Raw genomic sequence first — 21780 nt, forward strand, 5'->3', positions numbered from 1 at the left:
ATGAGCCTGTGCCCTTTCCCAACCTGGGCCACTGCTACTCAAGCCTACCTCCCAGTTCCCAGTAGGGGTGAAAAACCCAAGTTCTGCCTCAGCACCAGCATAGACTCCTGTAATTTCCCCTCTTCCAAGGGCTCAGCCCTCTCACAAGACTCTCACAAGAGCTTATTTCCAGATGACACTGGCACTGCAGCTGATTCAGAGGCTCTGGGGGTCTCTTTCTCTTGTGAGGCCTTCCTGGGACTAGATCTGTGTTAGTGTATCTGTGGGGTAGGGCTCCATTCCTGTCTCAGCACAGCAGCTCCCTCCTTCCGACCTTCCAAGTTGTCCTTGGTTAGAAAATGATCTCAGCACATTCTTCTGTGGATTTTGCTGCTTCAGTGGAATTTTTGAAATAGAAGATAAAACTACCTCATCATATGAGATTGTCATGTTCAAATATCATAATTGAAAGTATTTTGTATTTTTATAAAGTAACATATTACTTAGGATTCTTCCATTTAACATTTCAGGTCTTCTTTTAGAAGACAACCCTTCCATACGTGCCATATCATTAGGACACGGTCATATCTTAGTAGGCACAAAGAATGGCGAAATACTGGAGGTAGATAAAAGTGGGCCAATTACTCTGCTGGTTCAGGTAATTTTAAATTTCAATATACTTTTTCATATTATTCCTTTGAAATGATAATTTCCTTTGAATACTGATATGATTTATTGGAGGCTCTGCTATGTAGGATGCTGAGAAAATGGCTCAAGAAATGAAAATTACCATTGCTGAAAGATGACCACTCAAGTAATCAGAAAAATGCTTATTTGTCTGGACCAGTGTATAGATTATACAATAACCAAATGAATTGATATACCTTGCCAAGTAAACTGGTTGTTGATAATTTTATTAAAGCATTTCTTATCACAAGAGAAGAAAGAAGTTTGATAAGAAAAGACATTCACTTTATATTCATATTTCATGTTTCATTTGGTTTATCCATATTTTTGAACCTGACTGTGTTTATGTAACTTTTAACTGATTACATGAAACGCATAACCATAACCTTTTCTTTCACTAAAATAGATTGCTAAAACCCTATTAATACAAACATAAAATACTGCTCAAACTTAAAATTAAGGAATATAAGTTATATTTCAAGCTATATTTAGTATAAGAAAATATGGAAAAAGCAATAAATGAAGGAAAATGTTATTACCCATTTTGGAAATCTTTTTTATACAAACCTTCTATATACCATTGAACTCTGGTGTCCCGTTTTCCACCTTAAAATGTGATTGTGTTTTTTAATACAAACTTAGTCTTTTTCCCTTAATTTTCATTGTTGGTAATAATCTTGATATCTTACATATATCTAGTGATTTGTGATCAAAAAGCACCTGCATGATTACACTTGATCCTCATGATAATCCTGTGAAGTGCATGGTACATATATTGGCATCCTCGTGTTAATGATGGAGACCTTTGGGTTCCATTAAGAAATAAAAATGCCTTATCCAAGGTCATGCAAGTTTGTCTTGGAATTGAAACTTGAACCCAGGTCTTTTGATGCCCAGTTGAATATTATGTCTGCTATACTGTTCTACCTCCCTTACATATGGAAACTTTACATGTTTTCTGGTTAATTTAGTTATTTTAACGGTCCTCATATTGTGCTGTCGTACTAAGGATTTTTTTTAACTAATAAAATATTATCTATATAAAGACTGAGGCCATTACGTATATGATTGGCATTATTGTATTTCAAAACAAAGATAATATATATTCTTTGTGCTCAAATAATTTGTGATCTGCTAGAAATGAGATAATTACTATAATAGCATGAGCATGTTACATAAAACAATAAAAATAATCATTAGCATTTGTATAGCACTTAAAAGTTTGCAAAGTTCTTTACAAATATTATCTCATTTGATCTTCACAACAATCCTATGAAGTAGTACATATTATCATCCCCATTTTATAGATGGGGCTAAGAGAGGTTATGTGATTTGCTTAGGATCACACAGCTACTAAGGGAGGCCAGTTTGAATTCAGGTCTTGTTTACTCCAAGTGCTGCATCTGCTATATCTACTATTTCATCATATGCAATTTAATTTATAACTACTACTTTCTATACAAGCCATAAAATATTACCATGGAAAATGTAGAAGTCTTTAAGAATGCATTAAATTTTAACTGTGTATTACAAGTAAGGGCATTACTTCTAATAGTGTGCTGAACCCTATAATATGCATTTAAATATTAAAGTATTACAGAATGTCCGGTAAAGGACTATCTATGTAAAAATGCCGTGTTTTCTGCAGATGCAGAGCACTATCTTAGCCAAATTAGGAGATAGATATCTCCAAATTGGCCATCAAGTGAAGCATTATTTACTAAACTGTAACTAACTAAGTTACAGTTCATGAAGATTAACTATTAAGGAGGGTTTGCAGTGTACAGTGATGGAGAAAGCACTTATATATGTAAAATCCCATATATTTTGAAGTCTTAAAGTATTACAATTTAAAGCTTTAAATGTCAAATTACATTTTCATGTTGTGCCTTTTATTAAGAAGTAGAAAAACTTAAGGAGTGTATATCCCCAGCCTTCGTAAAGTTAACATTTTTCTCAAATGCATATGCTGCGTCTTTTCAAAAAAGGATAGGATAAAAACTTAAATGCTAACAAGAAAGATTTAAGTCATATTACAAAGAGTTTTCACTGTTTTCCAGAAATATTATAATTATCTGGTAACTTCAGGTATCACTAAACTTCCTGTCATTATCTATAATGTGTGCACTTTGGGCAAGAGGCCAGAGCACTACATTTAGCGGGTTCATATTATCAGAGATAACTATAACTTTTCCCCAAAACTTTCATGAAAAGAATCTAGAAGTATGGTATGAGACAAGATAGCTGGACTTTTTGGCAGCTATTCCAGAGTCTACTTCTTACATCTAGTCACTAAATGTGTTTATATAATATAAGTTAGCTTTGATGTGAATTTAAGTGATTTATCCCAATTGATAAGAGATAGACAAGACAGACACAGATAGATACATGGATGAATGGATATGGGGATATAGAGAGATATATACTGCAAAAATAATTCTTTTTTGTTTTGAATATATTATTTTCTTTAATTATTGGTACAAGTTGGTACAAATAATTGTGAGTTGAATATAGTTTATTTCATATATGGAGATATGTTTCCATTATGCTGTTGGCTGTTAAATTTGTAGGCTAACTTACAATTAATTAAATAAATTAGAATTAATTTTTATGTTCTTTATAGGGACACATGGAAGGAGACGTGTGGGGTTTAGCTACCCATCCTCATTTGCCTGTTTGTGCAACTGTGAGTGATGATAAGACCTTAAGAATATGGGATCTATCTCCTAGCCATTGTATGTTAGCTGTCCGGAAACTGAAGAAGGGTAAGAGACTTGCTCGATTTAACCACTGTCACAATTGCAGAGTGGTAAAAGACCTCATAAGCCATCTAGTTGAAACTGTACCTGACTAAAAATCTCTTTACCACAAGGTGCACCAACTAACTTTTTTCTTAAGACCTCAGGTGACAGAAAAACTATTTCACAAGGCATCTCATTGCACTTTGTGTATATATCTATTAAAAAAATTTTCTTAAAACAAGCTAAAACCTGCTTCTCCACAACTTCTACTTATTTCTCCCAATACTCTAGGGACAAATAGTATCCTCTGGACACTTTCCAGTTCATCAGTGGCCTTCCTAAAACTCAACACAAATATCTTAAAGAATATAGTGAGAGTGCTACATCTCATCTTCTAAAAACTATGATTCTTTTAATATGTGGAAGTAAATTATTGCTTTTGCTTTGTTGCATGTCATACATCACTCTTGATTCATATTGAGCTTGCAATTTACTAAAATCCCCCATCCTTTTCAGATGAAACTGTTTTTAGCCTTATCTCTTCCATCTTGTGATTGTTTTTTAACTCATGTAAGACTTAGCATTTATCTCTGTTATATTTTATCTTGTTGGATTCTGCTCAATGTTCTATTTTGTCAACATCTTTTTGGATCCTGAACCTCCAATCCAATGTTATTTCTCCTAGTTTTGTGTTGTCTACAAGCTTTTCACTTTATCCAAGTCATTGATAAAATTGTTAAACAACAGAGTCAAAGTGGACTGCTCTTTAGACACTAATAGAAAGTTCAGTCCACACTGACTTCTACTTGTTAATAACTGCTCTTGAGATCTGGTCATTCATCCTTTTCCAAATCCAACCATCTCTGTTGTCTAACCTGTATCTTTATTTGGTCCACAAGAATAGCATTAGAAGCTTTGCCATCTGCTTTACTGAAATCTAGTTACACTAAACCTACAATTTTTCACAATCTACTTATCTAGCAACTGTGAGAAAGAAAAGATAAAGAAAATGAAGGCAGCTAGTTTGGCATGAACTGTTCTCAGTGAAACTTTGCTGTCTATGTATAATCACTGCTTCCTTTTCTATTGTTCATTAACCATCTCCTTATTAATATATTCCAGAATTTTTCTGGGAATCAGAGTCATAAAGCTCAGTAGCCTATAGGTTGTAGATTCTATTCATTTTCCTCTTTTGAATATTATGTTGTTTGCCCTTCTCAAATCTCCTAACACCCCACCCCTACTCCTGTTCTTCATGATCTTTTGAAGACCATCGACTGGGGCTCAGTCATCACATATGCCAATTATTTCAGTAACCTAAGATGTAGTTTATCTGCATCTAGTAACCTGAACTTACCAAGGGCATCTAGGTATTCTTTTCCTATTTCTTTATTTTTCTTGGATTTTGATCCCATATTAGCAACTTTTGTTGTTCTTTCTTGTCCAAAGATCTTGAGAAAATAGAAACAAAATGTATATATACACACTCAAATACCCACATACACATAATATATAAACAACATATACTATATTATATGTGTATAATTACACACAAATAGACACATATAAATTTGAAGGGAAGCTAGGAAGCATAGTGAATAGAGGACAGGACCTGGAGTCAGGAAGACTTATCTTCCTGAGTTCAAATTTGGCCTCAGACACTAGCTGTGTGACCCTGGGCAAGTCACTTAACCCTATTTGCATCAGTTTCCTCATCTGTAAAATGACCTGGAGAAGGAAATGGCAAACCACTGCAATGTCATTGCCAAGAAAAACCCAAATGGGATCACAAAGAGCCTGATACAACTGAAAACGACTGAACAACCACAATACATGCTGTATATGTATGGTTTATACATATACATATATACATATATATATATATATATATATATATATATGTGAGTGTGTGTTGCTAGATTAACTTAATGGGCTATCTGTAGAGTTGCATATCGTAATTAGGCAATAACATTTTTCATCCACTTGTTTTCGTGATTGTTTGAATCTCAGCAAGGAGGTCCTATAGTATACTGAGGTTCAATATAATCATCACACATAGGAAAGCCTGCCTCCATTTTGAACTTTATGCTGGACATCTTTTGTATAATGATGAGCAACTGTGATGAGCAATGTCTCCTTGTTTTATGCTTCACTTGATACAGAAAATCAGAGAATTGTTTATTAAAATTGTCTCTATAGTTATATCTATCAAGAAGTCCTAAGGATGAGGGATATTAAGGCTTCATTTTGCTCCACTAAGTCAAATATTCTTGTGTATTTAAAAAAAAGAAAGAAAAAATGGTAAATCACTAAAATGTTTGTTATCTTTATTCCCTCTTTCAGTTGTCTTACCTTAAAGATGTAGTCTGACATAGAAATTGTCTGCGTTTGCCTCTGTTCATGTTTTCATCAAGGATGTGCTATGCCTAACATCTCCCAATTTTCTTCTTTAAGAAAATATGCACAATATGCAGGGACAAGCCTCCTAATGATATATAAAAATAACATCAGGAACAAAGGTACTTTCCCCATGGTCCTGGATAAAGCTGACTGAGCAGTGTTAAGGCTAAAATTCTAGCTATACTGTCTAAAATATCTAATGAGTGGTCGCCAATAAATTATAAGCTTTAGCAAGAGTTAGACTTTTAAGCATTTATTAAGGAGAAAAAGAATTTGGTAGAGAGAGAAAGACCTACATTCATCTATCTGTTAAAGGGAGAGTGCATTTCTACCTCGCTTCTCTACCAGAGTCCTCAGGAAAGAAAGTTAGTCAGAGCGCCAGGCTCCCCCTTCTTCCTCCCACAAGCAAACGTCACTTCCTGACGCCAAAGAAAAGATGCATGGTCTTGCCCTCAGAGACCTTCACCTCATGGCGGAGCTTTTCTACAGTAAGTCTCCAGCAGGTGGCATCATTCCAATCGTTACAGCAGATAAAGGTCCTTCCAGAAATTTCCCTGTTATCTGCATTCCCCTGGTTATTCCTATATCTCTGACATATTTTTCTACAGAATTCCTTTATTGATTTATGTTTTTTCTACCTCTTGTTTATTCAAACTCCTTAAAGGCCTTGTTCCTCAGCTTTCTTCTTGCTCTATCTTCTTTGATGGTGATCTCATCCACTTTTCTTGCTTTAGCTTCCATCTCTTGGTAAATGACTGACAAATCTTTATACTCTGCCTTAGCAATCTTCTACTCTTGACCTGCATTTTATTTATGTATGAGACCTTTACACATGGTTATTTTTGAGTACCAAAAACTCTTTTCAAAAATTAAACTCTTGTGGGCAGCTAAGTGGTGCAGTGGATAAAGCAATGGCCCTGGATTCAGGAGGACCTGAGTTCAAATCCAGCATCAGACACTTGACACTTACTAGCTGTGTGACCCTGGGCAAGTCACTTAACCCTCACTGCCCCACAAAAAAACAAAAACAAAACAAAATAAAAAAATTAAACTCTTCACCTTTTCCCAAAATATGCTTTTCCTGTTCTTTTCCTCATTCGTTTTAATCATACTACTTTTCTGTACACCAGTGGTTGAAACCTTGGTCATCTTTTGCCTTTTCTTCTTCACCCCCTGTTTTTAATTGGTTGCCATGTGCCTTTCTAGAATCTCTCTAATATCCAGCCCTTTATTTCTAGCTTGTTTGAATATATATCATTTGGAAACTGTTTTAATCACATCATAAATTTTATCTTTATTCTTCCTTCTAACTTGGTGCTGAATTTGTTCATTGTTCTAATAAATCAGTGGTCTGACTATATATACTGCTTATTCAGAAATTACTGACATAACTAGTAGTCAGCTTCATTTTGTGAGATCCTTCAGTACTGTCTGTGTCCAACATCTTCCAACTTTCTTCTTGAAGAAATTATTCATAACATATAGATAAAAAAATTTTTGTACAATCTGCTGGCCTTCTTCACTTTTTGATATTTAAACATGTTACATGTTACACTCTACTTATTAATCTCACTTTTTCATTGAAGTCACTGAGCATTAAAGCATACATTGATTTAATTTGTATGATCTTAACCACCTTTTTATATTCATCAGTATATTTGGTGCATAAGATTCAATTGTATTCTTAGTGATCTTTTTCTTTATGCTTATGAGTATCTAAAAGAATGATGGGGGGCAGCTAGGTGGCACAGTGGATAAAGCACCGGCCCTGAATTCAGGAGGACCTGAGTTCAAATCCTGACTCAGACACTTGACACTTACTAGCTGTGTGACCCTGGGAAAGTCACTTAACCCTCATTGCCCCTCCAAAAAAAAAAAGAATGATGGACAATTATTCCATGAAATGATATATTTCTCATTGCCTTTTGACACATGATAAAACTTGCCATCTCCTTTGTTTGCTTTTCCAAAGAGAGACTGTGTAACTATATTTTTTATTCTCTTTGGGTTTAATACATAACAAAAATGTCAACATGCCTATGATTCAGTTCAGAATGTCAACTTATTGGTCATTTATTTGACAAGGACTTTTAATTCAGCATACCAACTTAGTTAATTTTTATGAAGCATAGTCAAAAATATATCATTCTCAACACCCTCTGTCACCACTTCTGTTATTCTTTCCCTTTAACACTTTAAATGGAAGAGGTCTATATATAAAACTGTATATAGTTTATGTATGTATACTGTATGTACTTTTTTCCCCAAAGGTTATTAGTGGCCAACCTACTGATGATGAACTTCTCCATATTTAGCTGAGCTGGTCCACAAACAGCTAACATAGCCTATTAGCAGGCCTGCAATTTAAGCCAATCTACCATGCCAGAACCTATCAGAGCAGAACATAGAGCGTATAGTCATCTCCACACCACAGTTGTCAGGCTCAAACTTCTCCCTCAAACAAAAGCCAGTAGATTAATAATATTCTTCTAGTGATACATTAAGGTTGCAAGACATAGAATAGCAGAGTTACCAAAGAATTAAAGTTGAGCATCTTCCAAAGAGCAGTGGAGAGCTTCATAATGTATGTACATAGGCAGTAAGATATGAATTGTCAAAAATTGTGCAAAGGAAGTGATATAAAGGGATGTCACCAGGGTATATATGACTAGAAAAGAAAGAGCCACTCATGAAAAGAGCAGTAGATAACTGATGTACATCTGTGATCCATTGGTATTCATGTAATATCAAGAGAATTAGAAGAATACCTTCAAACAAGTTGGATATATTCCTAAGGGAGGCTTATGAAGATTATGACAAGAGTCACATAGGATGAGATAGTATGGTAATATAGTCTTTGGTATTCAAGGAAATACCAATATTAATGATACCACATATCCTTCAAAATAATATTTGACTCAGCCACATGAGGTGGGTATTTTTAAACTCCTATTCAGTCACCTAATATATTAACTAACTTTCCCAGCCCAAATGCCTAATACAGTTTCTGGTCATATAAAATGCCCATTTGTTGAATTTGATAAACTTGCTATCTATTCCTTCATCCAAATCACTGATAAAAATACTGAATAGAAAAGCGCTCTGCAGTACCCCTACTATAATAACCTCCTTCTATATTTACATGGATATACTAATCTATACTTTGGTTAGAGTCATTCTATCAAAGGTTCTATCAAATATCTTAAAAAGTAATCTGAAAGTGTGTATTTTCTCCACTTTTTTATATATTGTCAAAAGGAATATTGTGGGACATTTTATCAGATGCATGGGTCCTAATCTTGGCATTTGAAGACCTTTATAATGTCAGGTCCAAAGCCAATTTTCTAATCTGATCTCACATCATTCCCTATAAAGTATCTGTTAGAGCAGCCAAAATGAACTTTTCCTTATTCTTCCAGTGATCTCACACTTTCTAAATTATCATGTTCCATTCTGAGATCCACATTTACAACAGATATTGATAATCTAGAGCATGCACAGAGGCAGGCAATCAAGAACTTGAAGGGACTAGAAGCCACACCATTCAAGAATTTATTGAAGGAATGAGGGTTTATATTTTAGTAGAGAAGGTTTGAGAGTAGGAAAAGAGTGGTTTGTCTTCAGATATTTGAAGGGCTGTTCCTCTGTTCACCCCTACACCTAGGATGCCTTTCCCTCACTTTTCTACCACTGGAAATCCTACCTATCTTTCGAAGCCTGACATGAATACCACCTCTTCCATGATATATTGTCTTTAATCCTCCCAGCCAGAAATGATCCCACATTCCTTCAACCTCTCACAACAGTTTGCTTCTACCTATCATATACTTCCACACGCTACTTTGTATGAATTTGTGAATGTCTTAGAACCTTCTACTCTCCTGTTTTAATTCATCTGTGCATTCCCTTAAACAACAGTTACAGTAACTAAACATTATAAACATTCAGCAAATTGAATTAGATTTGTTGTTTAAGCCCCAATTTAGAAGAATCAACTTTTGCATTCTCTTTGAAATTAAAAAATGTCATTTCCAATTTCCAAAAAAAGATTTTTTTTTAAAGTAAAACTATCACTTTTATTAGGAGGAAATTTCTTGAAATAATGGATGCTCTTTCTCTTTTTTTAGGAGGGAGATGCTGTTGTTTTTCTCCAGATGGTAAAGCTTTAGCTGTAGGTCTCAACGATGGAAGTTTCTTAATAGTGAATGCAGACACCTTAGAGGATCTCGTCTCCTTTCACCACAGAAAGGATGTTATCTCAGATATTCGCTTTTCACCTGGTAGGATTCAGGAAATATATAATATAATTTGACAGATACTTGAATTTAGTAGCTAAATATGTTAAAATAATACATAGTTTCTATGAGTAAGAATATTTTATTCCTTAAAGTTTCTTAATAGATGACTTATTTATTGCTTTTATAATTAGATGGACTTTATTATATAAATTCCCATGAATTAGTGTCATGTATGTGTGTATATACATATATATTACACACATAGAGAGAGAGAGACTCACATATTATTGAGTACAATATTATAATGGAATATACCATTATAATTGAGCACACTATTATGAAATAAATGCCAAAAGTAACCAAGATGAAACTTTCCTATGACAATTAACTCTGCCTTTTCCAAAGTAAAAAGTTTCGGGGTTTGTTTTTACTGTAGGTAAAGTCCACAAGATTTCCTTGCACAAAATTATAGAAGTATAACTCTTCTTTAATGAGTTTTCTTGCAAATGTTTCTGCAATTATTCTCTGAGTTTTATCTATTATTCTATGTTAAAGATATGATTGTACTTAGGAAAGCTATCAGTGAATTCCTGAGATTTCTTTTAAGTTTAGAATAAGTGTAACTATCTGTAATAGTGGAAAATAAGCCATATTTTATGGTAAGAAAAACTTACACAGTAGTATTCCTATTTGTGTATTACAGGTTCTGGAAAATATCTAGCTGTGGCATCCTATGACAGCTTTGTAGATATCTATAATGTAATGAGTAGCAAGCGAGTAGGAATCTGCAAAGGTGCTACCAGTTACATAACACATATTGACTGGGATTTAAGAGGTAGGAATTTGAATAACAATAATTTTCCCCCAAATGTGTTCAGTGTATTATCTTAGTAAAATAAAAACACAAATTACATTTTATTATTTAAAATATCTATATGTTATTATATAAATATGTTTGTACACTATCCACAATTTTATGAAATTTATTCTAATATTAACCAAATAACAATGATCTCTAGAGATACTTTGTTTTTATTTATAAAGCTATTTAAATATTGTGCAAAAGTATTTTCATTTTTTTACAACTATAGTACAATTTACAATGTCTACTTTATTTTATGATAGTACTTTTTTACAATGATAGTAAAATCATTTTCACAAACAACATTACATTTTCGTTATAATGCTATTTAACATAATAATTTCAAATTTGCTAAGTAGGTAATTTATGAAAATAAAATGTTACCTAGTTTTTGCACCTTAAAAACATGGTTGTTTAGCTTTAACCTATAACTGCTATGATTTATTTCACATGTCTTTTCACATCCTACATTACAGCCCAACTGGCCTGCTTACTATTGCCCATCTGTCATACTCCATTTTCCACTTCCATACCTTTGCACAAGCTCTCTGTCCTGCACAGAATGTTCTGCTTCACTTTCAACCCTTGGTATCTACAGCTTCTTTTACACCTCAGCTTAAGTCTCACTTCAATATAAAAGGTCTTTCCCAAAGCCTTCCCCAACCAGTTGTCAATTTTACAGTTATCTGTATACAGCTCTTTCCTGATTAGTGTGAATAATGAATCTCCTAAAGTGATTGCATTTTTTGAATTTACATATTTCCATTTAGCTAGTACCAATTTCAGCTTCAAATAATATAAATTTCAACATATGTGAATTTCAATATATATTACTGCTTTAAGAGATGCATCATTCACACTAATCAGAACTTAGTTATATCTGTTGTTTTCCTTAAGCAATTTTAATCTCAAGGGCTGAAATTGCTTTCATTTTTGCCTTTGTAAGTGCTTAAATTCTTGTTAAATTGAATTGAATTTAAAGTTATCTAAATTATTATATTTTGAGAGCAGAAGAAAATGTTTTGTAGACTTTTAAACTTAATATTTTACCATGTATAAGACACAGAAATAATGTGACTGTATATATTCTGTTTGTATTTATGTGTTTTTTTTTAAAGGAAAGCTTTTACAGGTCAGTACTGGTGCTAAAGAACAATTATTTTTTGAAGCTCCTCGGGGGAAAAAACAGATTATTCCTAGTCTAGAGGTAGGAAAATGAATTATTGATGAAAAATTTTCTATATGAATGTTATTTAAAAGTCTGATGCATATTTTCTATCCTTCCAACTGTAGGGGCCAAATATAATATGTGGAGAGTTAATTGGGCAGCTCGATGTAATATTGGGGTTCAGAAAATAATAAGGGACCTCTAGGTCCAAAACTTCCTCCCCTCTGAACTTCCTTTTTCAATATTTCTACCAGGCCAATAAGAAAGGAGCTTAACAGCATATTTAAACTTGATATACACAGCATCTTACATTCCCCCCTTTTAGAGAATACTTATACCCATATAATACAGAGTTGAGGCAGTTATGCAATCTATGACACTTCTTATCACCATGTATCTGGATCAAGGCCAAATTTAGTAATGTGTCCATAATGACACCTGAAAATGTTATGGAAAGGTTACCATACCACATCTCCTGGTTCTGAGACATCCAGTAATTGTGCTTGGCCCCAGGTGGATGGATTCTGACCATGCCATCAGACTGAGTGAAAGAAAAAGAAAACAAGTTAAGTTTAACCAGGTGCATGTGTTGGAGCTTCCATGACACCAGGCCATTTTTGGAGGGAGAGAGGAAGAAACTAGACTATGTCCAGCAATTGTGGTCAACATAGTTGCCATCATAAGCAGACTATGGACTTCCTGAATATATTTGGCTGTTCTCTCAGCCTCCATCAGGGCATCTTATGTGTACCTGTCTCTCCTCCTGTTGAACGTATATTCTCTCCAGGGTCTGCATTGAGAAGTTGAACCATCTCTATCAAGCTCATTGTAAGAGCAATTAATCTCTGAAATGATGTTTCCATAATTCATAAATCTCATATTAATTTCACCAAAGACAATATGGTGGTAAAAATGCATGTTATGCTGCATAACTCAGGACATATTTGTAATATATACAATAATTCCAAACCATACCCAGAGTATACATAGTCACAATGACATATAAATGATAAATGAATGTAAATGGCTGATAATATTAAACATTATTACATAATCTTCTTTGAGCAAGTAAACCACATCACCTTGTACATGAATTTTCTAGTATGACAATAACAGATACTTGAAGTGATAATCAATTTATCAAAAAGAAATAAAACCTCAATCAGCAAGACTCAATATGTTCATTGGTTGCTTTAGAAACTAAGCAGTAGGGTTCAATAACCCTTTGTTGTTGTTTTTTTTAAAAAATATAATCCCATAAACAAACTCATTAAACCCATGGTTCTTTCAAAAAAAAATTGTGATAGCTTCAGCTTCTGAGGCCCAATGGCCCCACCTATATCCTTAGCCCAGTCAAAGTAATAGATCTTTGAAGTTATCAGAGCTGAATGGTATATACTAGAAATGTCTTTGTAATTCATTCAGTTTACAAAATTGAGTTTAAAAGAAAGCAAAAGAAACAAAAGTCAAAAACAAAAAATGAAAAGGTTTGCTAAGTACTCTTTTGTGTTCATGAGGAAACTTAAGTATGTGGTGAATTCCAGGCCTTTTCAATGCCTTTCAAAAAAAAAAATGACTTTAAGGAACAAGGGTTAAGTAGGGGAAAGGGAAGGAAAGGGGTGGGGTGGGGGAGGTTGAAGTAGGCCAGAAAGCAGGACCATGTACTCTTAGTGGAGAAGTTTACCTGTAGAAGGAAAAGCTTGTTAAAGATTAGAGTTTATATTGCTTGAGTTTGGGGTACACCACATTTTTTTAACTGGTTCCCCAATTCTCTGCATGCCAAAGTGGCAGGGGTTTCCAAATTATTGTTGATTCTTCTAATGCTGTCATAATATTCTTTATGGTAGAAAATATGGAGTTCTTTAGGGTTGGCTTTGTCTGTACCATGAATTTTCCATAGGGGTTTATTCAACTGATGAATGATTACATTCAGTTGGTTATGTTTTGCAAAGGCTAAAATCATATCATTGTCCCCATAGGTACCAGGTTTTTTTAAGTCGGCAGCATATTTTTCAAAGGGAATATCATCCTCTCTAAAAGGCTCAAAGTCTTTTTTATGATTGATCAGTAGTTTCTTGTCTGTGTTTGAGATGGTTTCTAGAATGACCTTCTAACTGGTCTCCAAGGGCTCTAAAAAGACAATTTTCATCTCCTGATACCTTACAGAGTTTTAGTACCAAGGCTTGCAACTGAGTGGTAGGGTTTGCAAATTGGAACTGTGTTTTACCTCTGGGCTTCGTTAGGTTTCTTTGCTCTTTAGCAGCCAGTTGAGTTTTATTTGAAATTTCTTTACCTACAAATGGTACAGGCTTTACATGGTATCAATGAATCCAAGATTCTTTTTCTCCAATTTTAATAGCAGTAGGGGGGTTGTCCATAATACCTGAAAAGGTCCCTCCCAAGCAGGCTGGGTCCCACTGATTTGCTGAAAATTCTTTATATATACATTGTCTCCAGTACTTAAATCACCTGGCCTGCCCTGAGTGATGTATGCTGCTGATATCAGCAGGGGAACCACTCTCCACAGGGAGTTTGAAGGACCTCCCTTTTGGGGGAGGGAGAGTAAATGCTTGCTGAGGGGAGCTCTGTCCTTTCTGGTCAGTGAGCTTCCGGGAGTGGACGAAAGAGAGGTTTTTCCTGGCAGTTTGTCCTGTGGGCCTTGCCTCTTGGTGCTGGCTGCATAGCTGTTTCCCACTGAAACTATGGACCCCAGTGGTGAGTTATTAAAACGAGCCTGGCTCTTTGAATTAGCTGAGTTGGAAGCGAGTTTGGGGATTGTATAGGCTTTTGCTAGAGCCAGGAAGATTATCCATTTTTCTCTTTCCCTATTCCCTTGTCCTTGACTTTATTAATTTCACCTTTGCTGTGTATTTTATTCCCATTAATAAAACTTGATTCATTTGTGGAAAAGAGGCTGTTAAGGTCCTTTCTTATTGGCTAGGGAGAAATAACTAAAAAGGCAGTTTGGAGGGGAGGATGATTTGGACCTAGATGTCCCTCGTTACTTTCTGAACCCCAATATTACAGTGAGCCACCCAATTAACTCTCCACATATTAAAATTTGCCCCTACACTATACTAAGCACATGTCAAGGCTGTTTTCCATTTATTAGCACTTGTGGGATATTATTTGGGGTGTGTGTATGTAGAATGGATTTAGGTAGTTAGGCAATGAAGGAGAATGGGCAAATGTTTGAAAAATGATCCAGATATTTTCCAAAACTGAAAACATATTTAGCTTTTTTCCCAACAGTTTTAGCAAATTGTGAATTGCATGGAAGTAGAACAAAAGAAATGAGAAGTAAAATATGGGGCCTGTGAGGAAAAGTTAAACAAATTAAGCATCAAGAAAAGAAGCTTTAAAAACAGCTTAAGATCTCTCTTCAAGTTTATGAAGATATTTTATAGGCAACTTTAACTATTCATATTTCTAGTCATGAAAATTAAGGGTAAATTGCTTACATTATAGGTAGAGATTTCATTGGTTTAGTGAAGTCAGGAAAATCCCTCTACCAGTGAACCTTATAGTTTTAGAGAGCTACCTGTAGATCTGAGAGTTAAGTGACTTACTTGCCCAGGAAGGGTTACATATATGTCACAGACAAAACTTGAACTCAGGTCTTTGGCTTCAAGTTGGTTTCTGTTTTCATTGTGCTTCTTCCACAGTGAACAGAAGAAATTAGGTCATCTGTTAGGATCAGCTTTGTGACTTGAGTAATGCTAGCTATATTCAATTAGTATTATAATCATAAAACATTATTATGATTGCTAAGTTCTTTACATATATTATCTCTTTTGATGTTCAACAACCTTGTCAAGTAGGTAGTACAATAATTGTTATTCACATTTTGCAAATGAGTCTTTGGTTAAAGGACTTGTCCCTGGTAATAGACTAGTAAGTTTTGGCTTTGAACCCATGTCTTCCCTGACTCCATATCCTGTTCTTTTTCTACCATACCTGTAGCTCTTTAGAATAGTTACTTCCTTTGAGACTCATCAATAGGGAAGGTTATTGAATCCTTCTCTATTAAGAGTGAGATTGTAAGTAAATCAAAACATTAAATATCTCAATGTCCCTTTTACTGTAGATTCTATATTTTACAATGATAAATTATCTTTCAGATGATTACATTTCAGTTCATAACATACTGCAAGAGGAGATATTTGAATGTTTTTTCTGTTAGTTGTTGATATACTGAACCTAAAACAATTTGTTTTTATAGGTAGAAAAAATTGGTTGGGCATCATGGACAAGTGTGCTTGGTTCTTGTTGTGAGGGAATTTGGCCAATAATTGGAGAAGTCACAGATGTAACTGCCTCTTGTCTCACAAGTGACAATGTGGTCCTAGCTACTGGTGATGATTTTGGATTTGTGAAGTTATTTAGATATCCTGCTAAAGTATGTATTTTTTCTTTTTCATTGATAATAGAGAACTAGCTTAGCTAACCCATTTCATAGCATTTTAGAGAAATACATATACACAAACTTCACCTAATATCATCAGTTATATAAAATTGCATTGTTAGACAAAATAGTGTCAAAATGGACAGTTCCACTGAATTATATAATAAATGGGTTGAATGGCCAAACAATAGTATAACAATTTTATTTGTCACTGAAGAGATATTTTAAAATAAAATTGCTTGTATTAACTTTATGTGAAGTTTATCAGTAACATAAAAGGCATAGAATAATTTTTGATATTCATTCCATGTTAATTGTTAATATCTAAAAGTGACATGTTATAAGATTGCATGCCTTAAATAATATGTAGCAATACATTTATTATCAAATAAAATGTGTTACAAAACCAGATTTTGTCAGAAACATACTTACCAGAGGTTGAAATAATATGATAGGCATAGGAATGTGTAGCAAAATATGGTTTCCTTCACCATCTCACTGCTCAAGGGATTATTACTTTTATTTACTAACTTTTTTAGAGTAAGGTCATTTTCAGAGGATTTATTAGTTTCAAATATCACTGTATTCCATTTATTTTATTAAATCACTAATTCTTTTAAACATGTAGCAGTGAAACCATTTTCTGGTATGTAAGAATTGCTCAAACTACTGAATATTCATGTATACATTTTTAATGTTGTATTTAAAAAGTAATTATAAATATACCTTTAAAATTAAACTTCACTTTTTTCATGTTTTTAGGGAAAATTTGGAAAGTTTAAGAAGTATGTAGCCCACAGTACACATGTCACAAATGTTCGCTGGACTTATGATGACAGCTTATTGGTCACAGTAGGAGGTGCAGATACATCTCTTATGGTTTGGACATATGAAATGGAAGGTTATCGAGAAAAAAGACCATGTGATAGTGAGGAATCTGATATAGAATCTGAAGAAGATGGAGGTATGTAACTTTAAAATAAAGCTAATTTTAAAGAAAGTATTGGGATATTTTAGCAATATATAAATTGTTTAAAATTTTGTAGCTAGATTAAGAATGATCAATTTACTTCTAAAGGTAATTTTATAATAACTTATGAAAATTTTTAATACCTAATAAAATATCAAAGTAAATTAATGAGAATGAATTTTTCTTTTTAGCATAATTCATCCTTTTTAAAATGCTGAAATTGAATTTTCTGTAACCTAGAGTGAAAAAGTAAATATGTAGCTTAGCATGTATTGATGAATTTCATAGTTCATTTAAAATTTTAGGGCTGTTAAATTTTAAATCAAGACAAAGTTATCTGTTATTCTGCCTAACATTAGTTAATAAACATGTTGATTATAAATGTATTTTGAACTTTTAATAAATCACTTTCACCTAGAGTAATGAATTACTTTATGTTATTTAATGTATAGATGTAGTCATCATATCTTTCCACCATTGTGGTATGTATAGTACATGTTAAATCAAATTCTTGGTTCTCAGGCTCTTTGATACTTTTCATCAAGCTTTTTAAAGAATTTAAATTGTTGAAAATACAATTTTTATTCTAAAATTAGTTTTTATCAAGCAAATTCAGAATACACAAAGGAAAAATGTATTTTAGGTGGCCTGGATCTATAACAGCAAATGTGGAAATCTTCTCCACTGATGTGATGAGCAACTTTTCTATGACTTAGCAAGTTGCATGGAGCACAAGAGGCTAGATTGGTACATTTGAAGCCAGTCTTTCTGATTTCACAGTGAAAGCCAACAAACTATACAACCTTCCAGGCACAATCATTGAGATGTTGCTTTACTTCCCTTTTTTTAAAATAAAAATTTTAAAAGTGTTTCCAACTTATGCAAAAATGGCTTTCAAAAGCTGTATCTCTGCCAGTCAGGGAAATCCAAATCATAAGTTGATTTGGTATATTTTCGTTTTAGTGGGGGAGGGGAGTTAGTCTTTTTTTTTTTTTACTAAGTTTATGAAATCACGATAGCAGGCACCCTACGCTTTTATTTCTAAGAGAATAATAATTCTAATATTTTTGATGATAGGGTATGATAGTGATGTAACAAGAGAGAATGAGATTACTTACACCATCAGAGCCTTATCAACCAATATCCGGCCAATGTTTGGAATCAAGCCTCATTTACAACAAAAAGAACCTACAGTGGATGAAAGGTAACTGACAAATTTGGGATTTCATGCAGAAAAAAATAAATATTTCAGAATTTAAATTTTGTTTTTAATTTAATGGGAATATTGTTTTAAAATGTTAATAATGAAACTCTTAGCACTATAAAAAGGATATACCTTTTTCTCAGCAGTACATGGCACATACACAAAAATTGACCATGCATTAGAACCTAAAAACCTTAAAACCAAATGCAGAAAAGCAGAAATAGTAAAAACATTCTTTTCAGATAATAATGCAATAAAAATCACATTCAATAATGGACAGAGAGATTAAAATTAATTGGAAATGAAATAATCTAATCCTAAAAAACAAGTGGATGAAAAAACAAATCTTAGAAACAATTGATAATTTCATTAAAGAAAATGGTAACAAGGAGACAACATATCAAAATTTAGGGGATGCAGCCAAAGTGTCACTTAGGGAAAAATTTATATCTCTGTTTACATTAATAAAATAGGGAAGGGGCAGCTAGGTGGCGCAGTGGATAGAGCACTGGCCCTGGAGTCAGGAAGACCTGAGTTCAAATCCAGCCTCAGACACTTGACATTACTAGCTGTGTGACTCTAGGCAAGTCACTTAACCCAAATTGCCTCACAAAAAAACCAATAAAATAAAATAAAATAGAGAAAAAGAAGATTATTAAACTGGACATGCAACTCAAAAAAAAATAGAAAATAAACAAATTAAAAATCTCCAATTAAACACCAAATTGGAAATCCTAAAAATTCAGGGAGAGATGAATAAAATTGAGAGTAAGAAAACTATTGAACTAATAAATAAAACTAGAAGTTAGGTTTATGAAAAAAATAAAATGGATAAACCATTGGTTATTTTGATTAAAAAGAAAGAAGAAAAACAAATTACCAAATTTCAAAAATGAAAGGGGTGAACTCACCACCAGTCAAAATTAAATTAAGACAATTATTAGGAGCTATTTTGCCCAATTACATACAATAAATTTGACAATCTAAATGAAATGGATGAATCCTGACAAAGATATGTTACACAGATGAAGAGAAGAAGAAATAAAATACTTAAATAACCCAATCATAGAAAAAGAAATTGAAGAAGCCATCAATGAACTTTCTAAGAAAAAAATTTCCAGGAACAAATGGATTCACAAGTGAATTCTACCAACTGTTTAAAGAACAGTTAATCACAATACTACATAAACTATTTGGGAAAAATAGGTGAAGGAATCCTACCAAATTCTTTTTATGATACAGATATGGTGCTGATAACCAAAACAGGAAGAGCTAAAACAGAGAAAGAAAAGTATAGACCAATTTCCATAATGAATATTGATGCAGATAGTAGGAGCCAAGATGGTGGAGAGAACCCAGGAAGTTACCTGAGCTCTCCCAAGTTTCCTTCAAAAAACAACATTAAATCAAGCCCCTAAATGGATTCTGGAGCTACAGAACCTACAAAAAGACAGATAGACAATCTTCCAACTTGAGATAATTTCAAAGACTTCAGGAAAGGTCTGTCTCACATGGGTGAAAGGGGAGGGCAGCACACTACAGCTCAGTGCAGCTCAGTGCAACATACTGTGGAGGGGGTGTGAGCAAGTCAGCAGGAGGCTCCTGGCCACAGCATAAATTAGTAGCTGAGGCTCCTGGGTTTCGAGTCAGAAGGCTGATGGCACAACAGGCCATTTGTAAGATCTGCCAGCACTTACCAAATCTGGAGCTTTACTATAAAGCGGCAGTCATCAAAACTATCTGGTACTGACTAAGAAATAAAGTGGAGGATTAATGGAATAGGCTAGGCACAGGAGACGCATTAGTAAATGACATTAGTAATGTAGTGTTTGATAAATCCAAAGACACCAGCTTCTGGGATAGGAACTCAGTATTTGACAAAAACTGCTGGGAAAACTGGAAGATAGTATGGCAGAAATTAGGCATAGACCAACATCTTACACCTTATGCTAAAATAAGGTCAAACTGGGTACATGATTCAGACATAAGAGGTGATACCATACATAAATTAGGAGAGGAAGGAATAGTCTACCTTTCAGATCTTTGGAAAGGAGAACAGTTTGTGACCAAACAAGAGATGGAGAATATTATGAAATGCAAAATGGATGGTTTTGATTACATTAAATTAAAATTTTTTTGTACAAACAGAAGCAATGCATCCAAAATTAGAAGGGAGGCAGAAAGCTGGGAAACAATTTTTATGGCCAGTACTTCTGACAAAGGCTTCATTTCTAAAATATATACGAAACTAAATCAAATTTATAAGAATCCAAATCATTCCTCAATTGAGAAATGGTCAAAGGATATGAACAGGCAGTTTTCTGATGAAGAAATCAAAGCTATCTATTGCCATATGAAAAAAATGCTCTAAATCACTATTGATTAGAGAGATGCAAATTAAAACAACTCTGAGGTACCACCTGACACCTATCAGATTGGCTAAAATGACAAAAAAGGAAAATAATAAATGTTGGAAAAGCTGTTGAAAAATTGGAACACTAATGCATTGTTGGTGGAGCTATGAACTGATCCAGCCATTCTGGAGAGCAATTTGGAATTATGCCCAAAGGGCTATAAAGCTGTGCATACCCTTTGACCCAGCAATACCCCTTTTGGGTCTTTTCCCCAAAGAGATCATGGAAAAGGGAAAAGGACCCACATGTACAAAAATATTTATAGCTGCTTTTTTTGTGGTGTCAAGGAATTGGAAGTTGAGGGGATGCCCATTAATTGGAGAATGGCTGGACAAGTTGTGGTATATGAATGTAATAGAATACTATTGTGCTGTAAGAAACAATGAGTAGGAGGAGTTCAGAGAAACCTGGAGGCTCTTGCATGGGCTGATGATGAGTGAGATGAGCAGAATCAGGAGAACATTATGCACAGTATCATCAACATTGTGCGTTGATCAACTGTGATAGACTAGATTCTTCTCACCAATCCAATGGTACAAGAAAGTTTCAAAGGACTCATGATGGAAAAGGCTCTCCAAATCCAGAAAAAAAAAAAAAGAAAGAAAGAAAGAAACTATGGAATATGGACACTGATTGGACCATACTATCTCTTTTGGTTTTGGTGCTGTTGGGGTTTTTTTTGGAGGTTTTTTCCTTCTTGCTCTGATTCTTC

At 33.9% G+C, this 21780-nt stretch overlaps 1 protein-coding gene across 1 annotated transcript in view; it reads left to right on the forward strand.

The window, feature by feature from the left end:
- The window catches only part of EML5 (EMAP like 5), a 240776-nt gene that overhangs the window by 148606 nt on the left and 70390 nt on the right, over positions 1-21780 (forward strand). The window contains 8 exon segments of the mRNA XM_043989871.1: positions 510-637; positions 3290-3431; positions 9935-10087; positions 10749-10880; positions 12026-12114; positions 16298-16474; positions 17243-17444; positions 18528-18654. Coding sequence (XP_043845806.1) covers positions 510-637; positions 3290-3431; positions 9935-10087; positions 10749-10880; positions 12026-12114; positions 16298-16474; positions 17243-17444; positions 18528-18654 — 1150 coding nt within the window.

The sequence above is a fragment of the Dromiciops gliroides genome, chromosome 2 (genome assembly GCF_019393635.1).
Source record: "Dromiciops gliroides isolate mDroGli1 chromosome 2, mDroGli1.pri, whole genome shotgun sequence".
Lineage (NCBI taxonomy): Eukaryota > Metazoa > Chordata > Mammalia > Microbiotheria > Microbiotheriidae > Dromiciops > Dromiciops gliroides.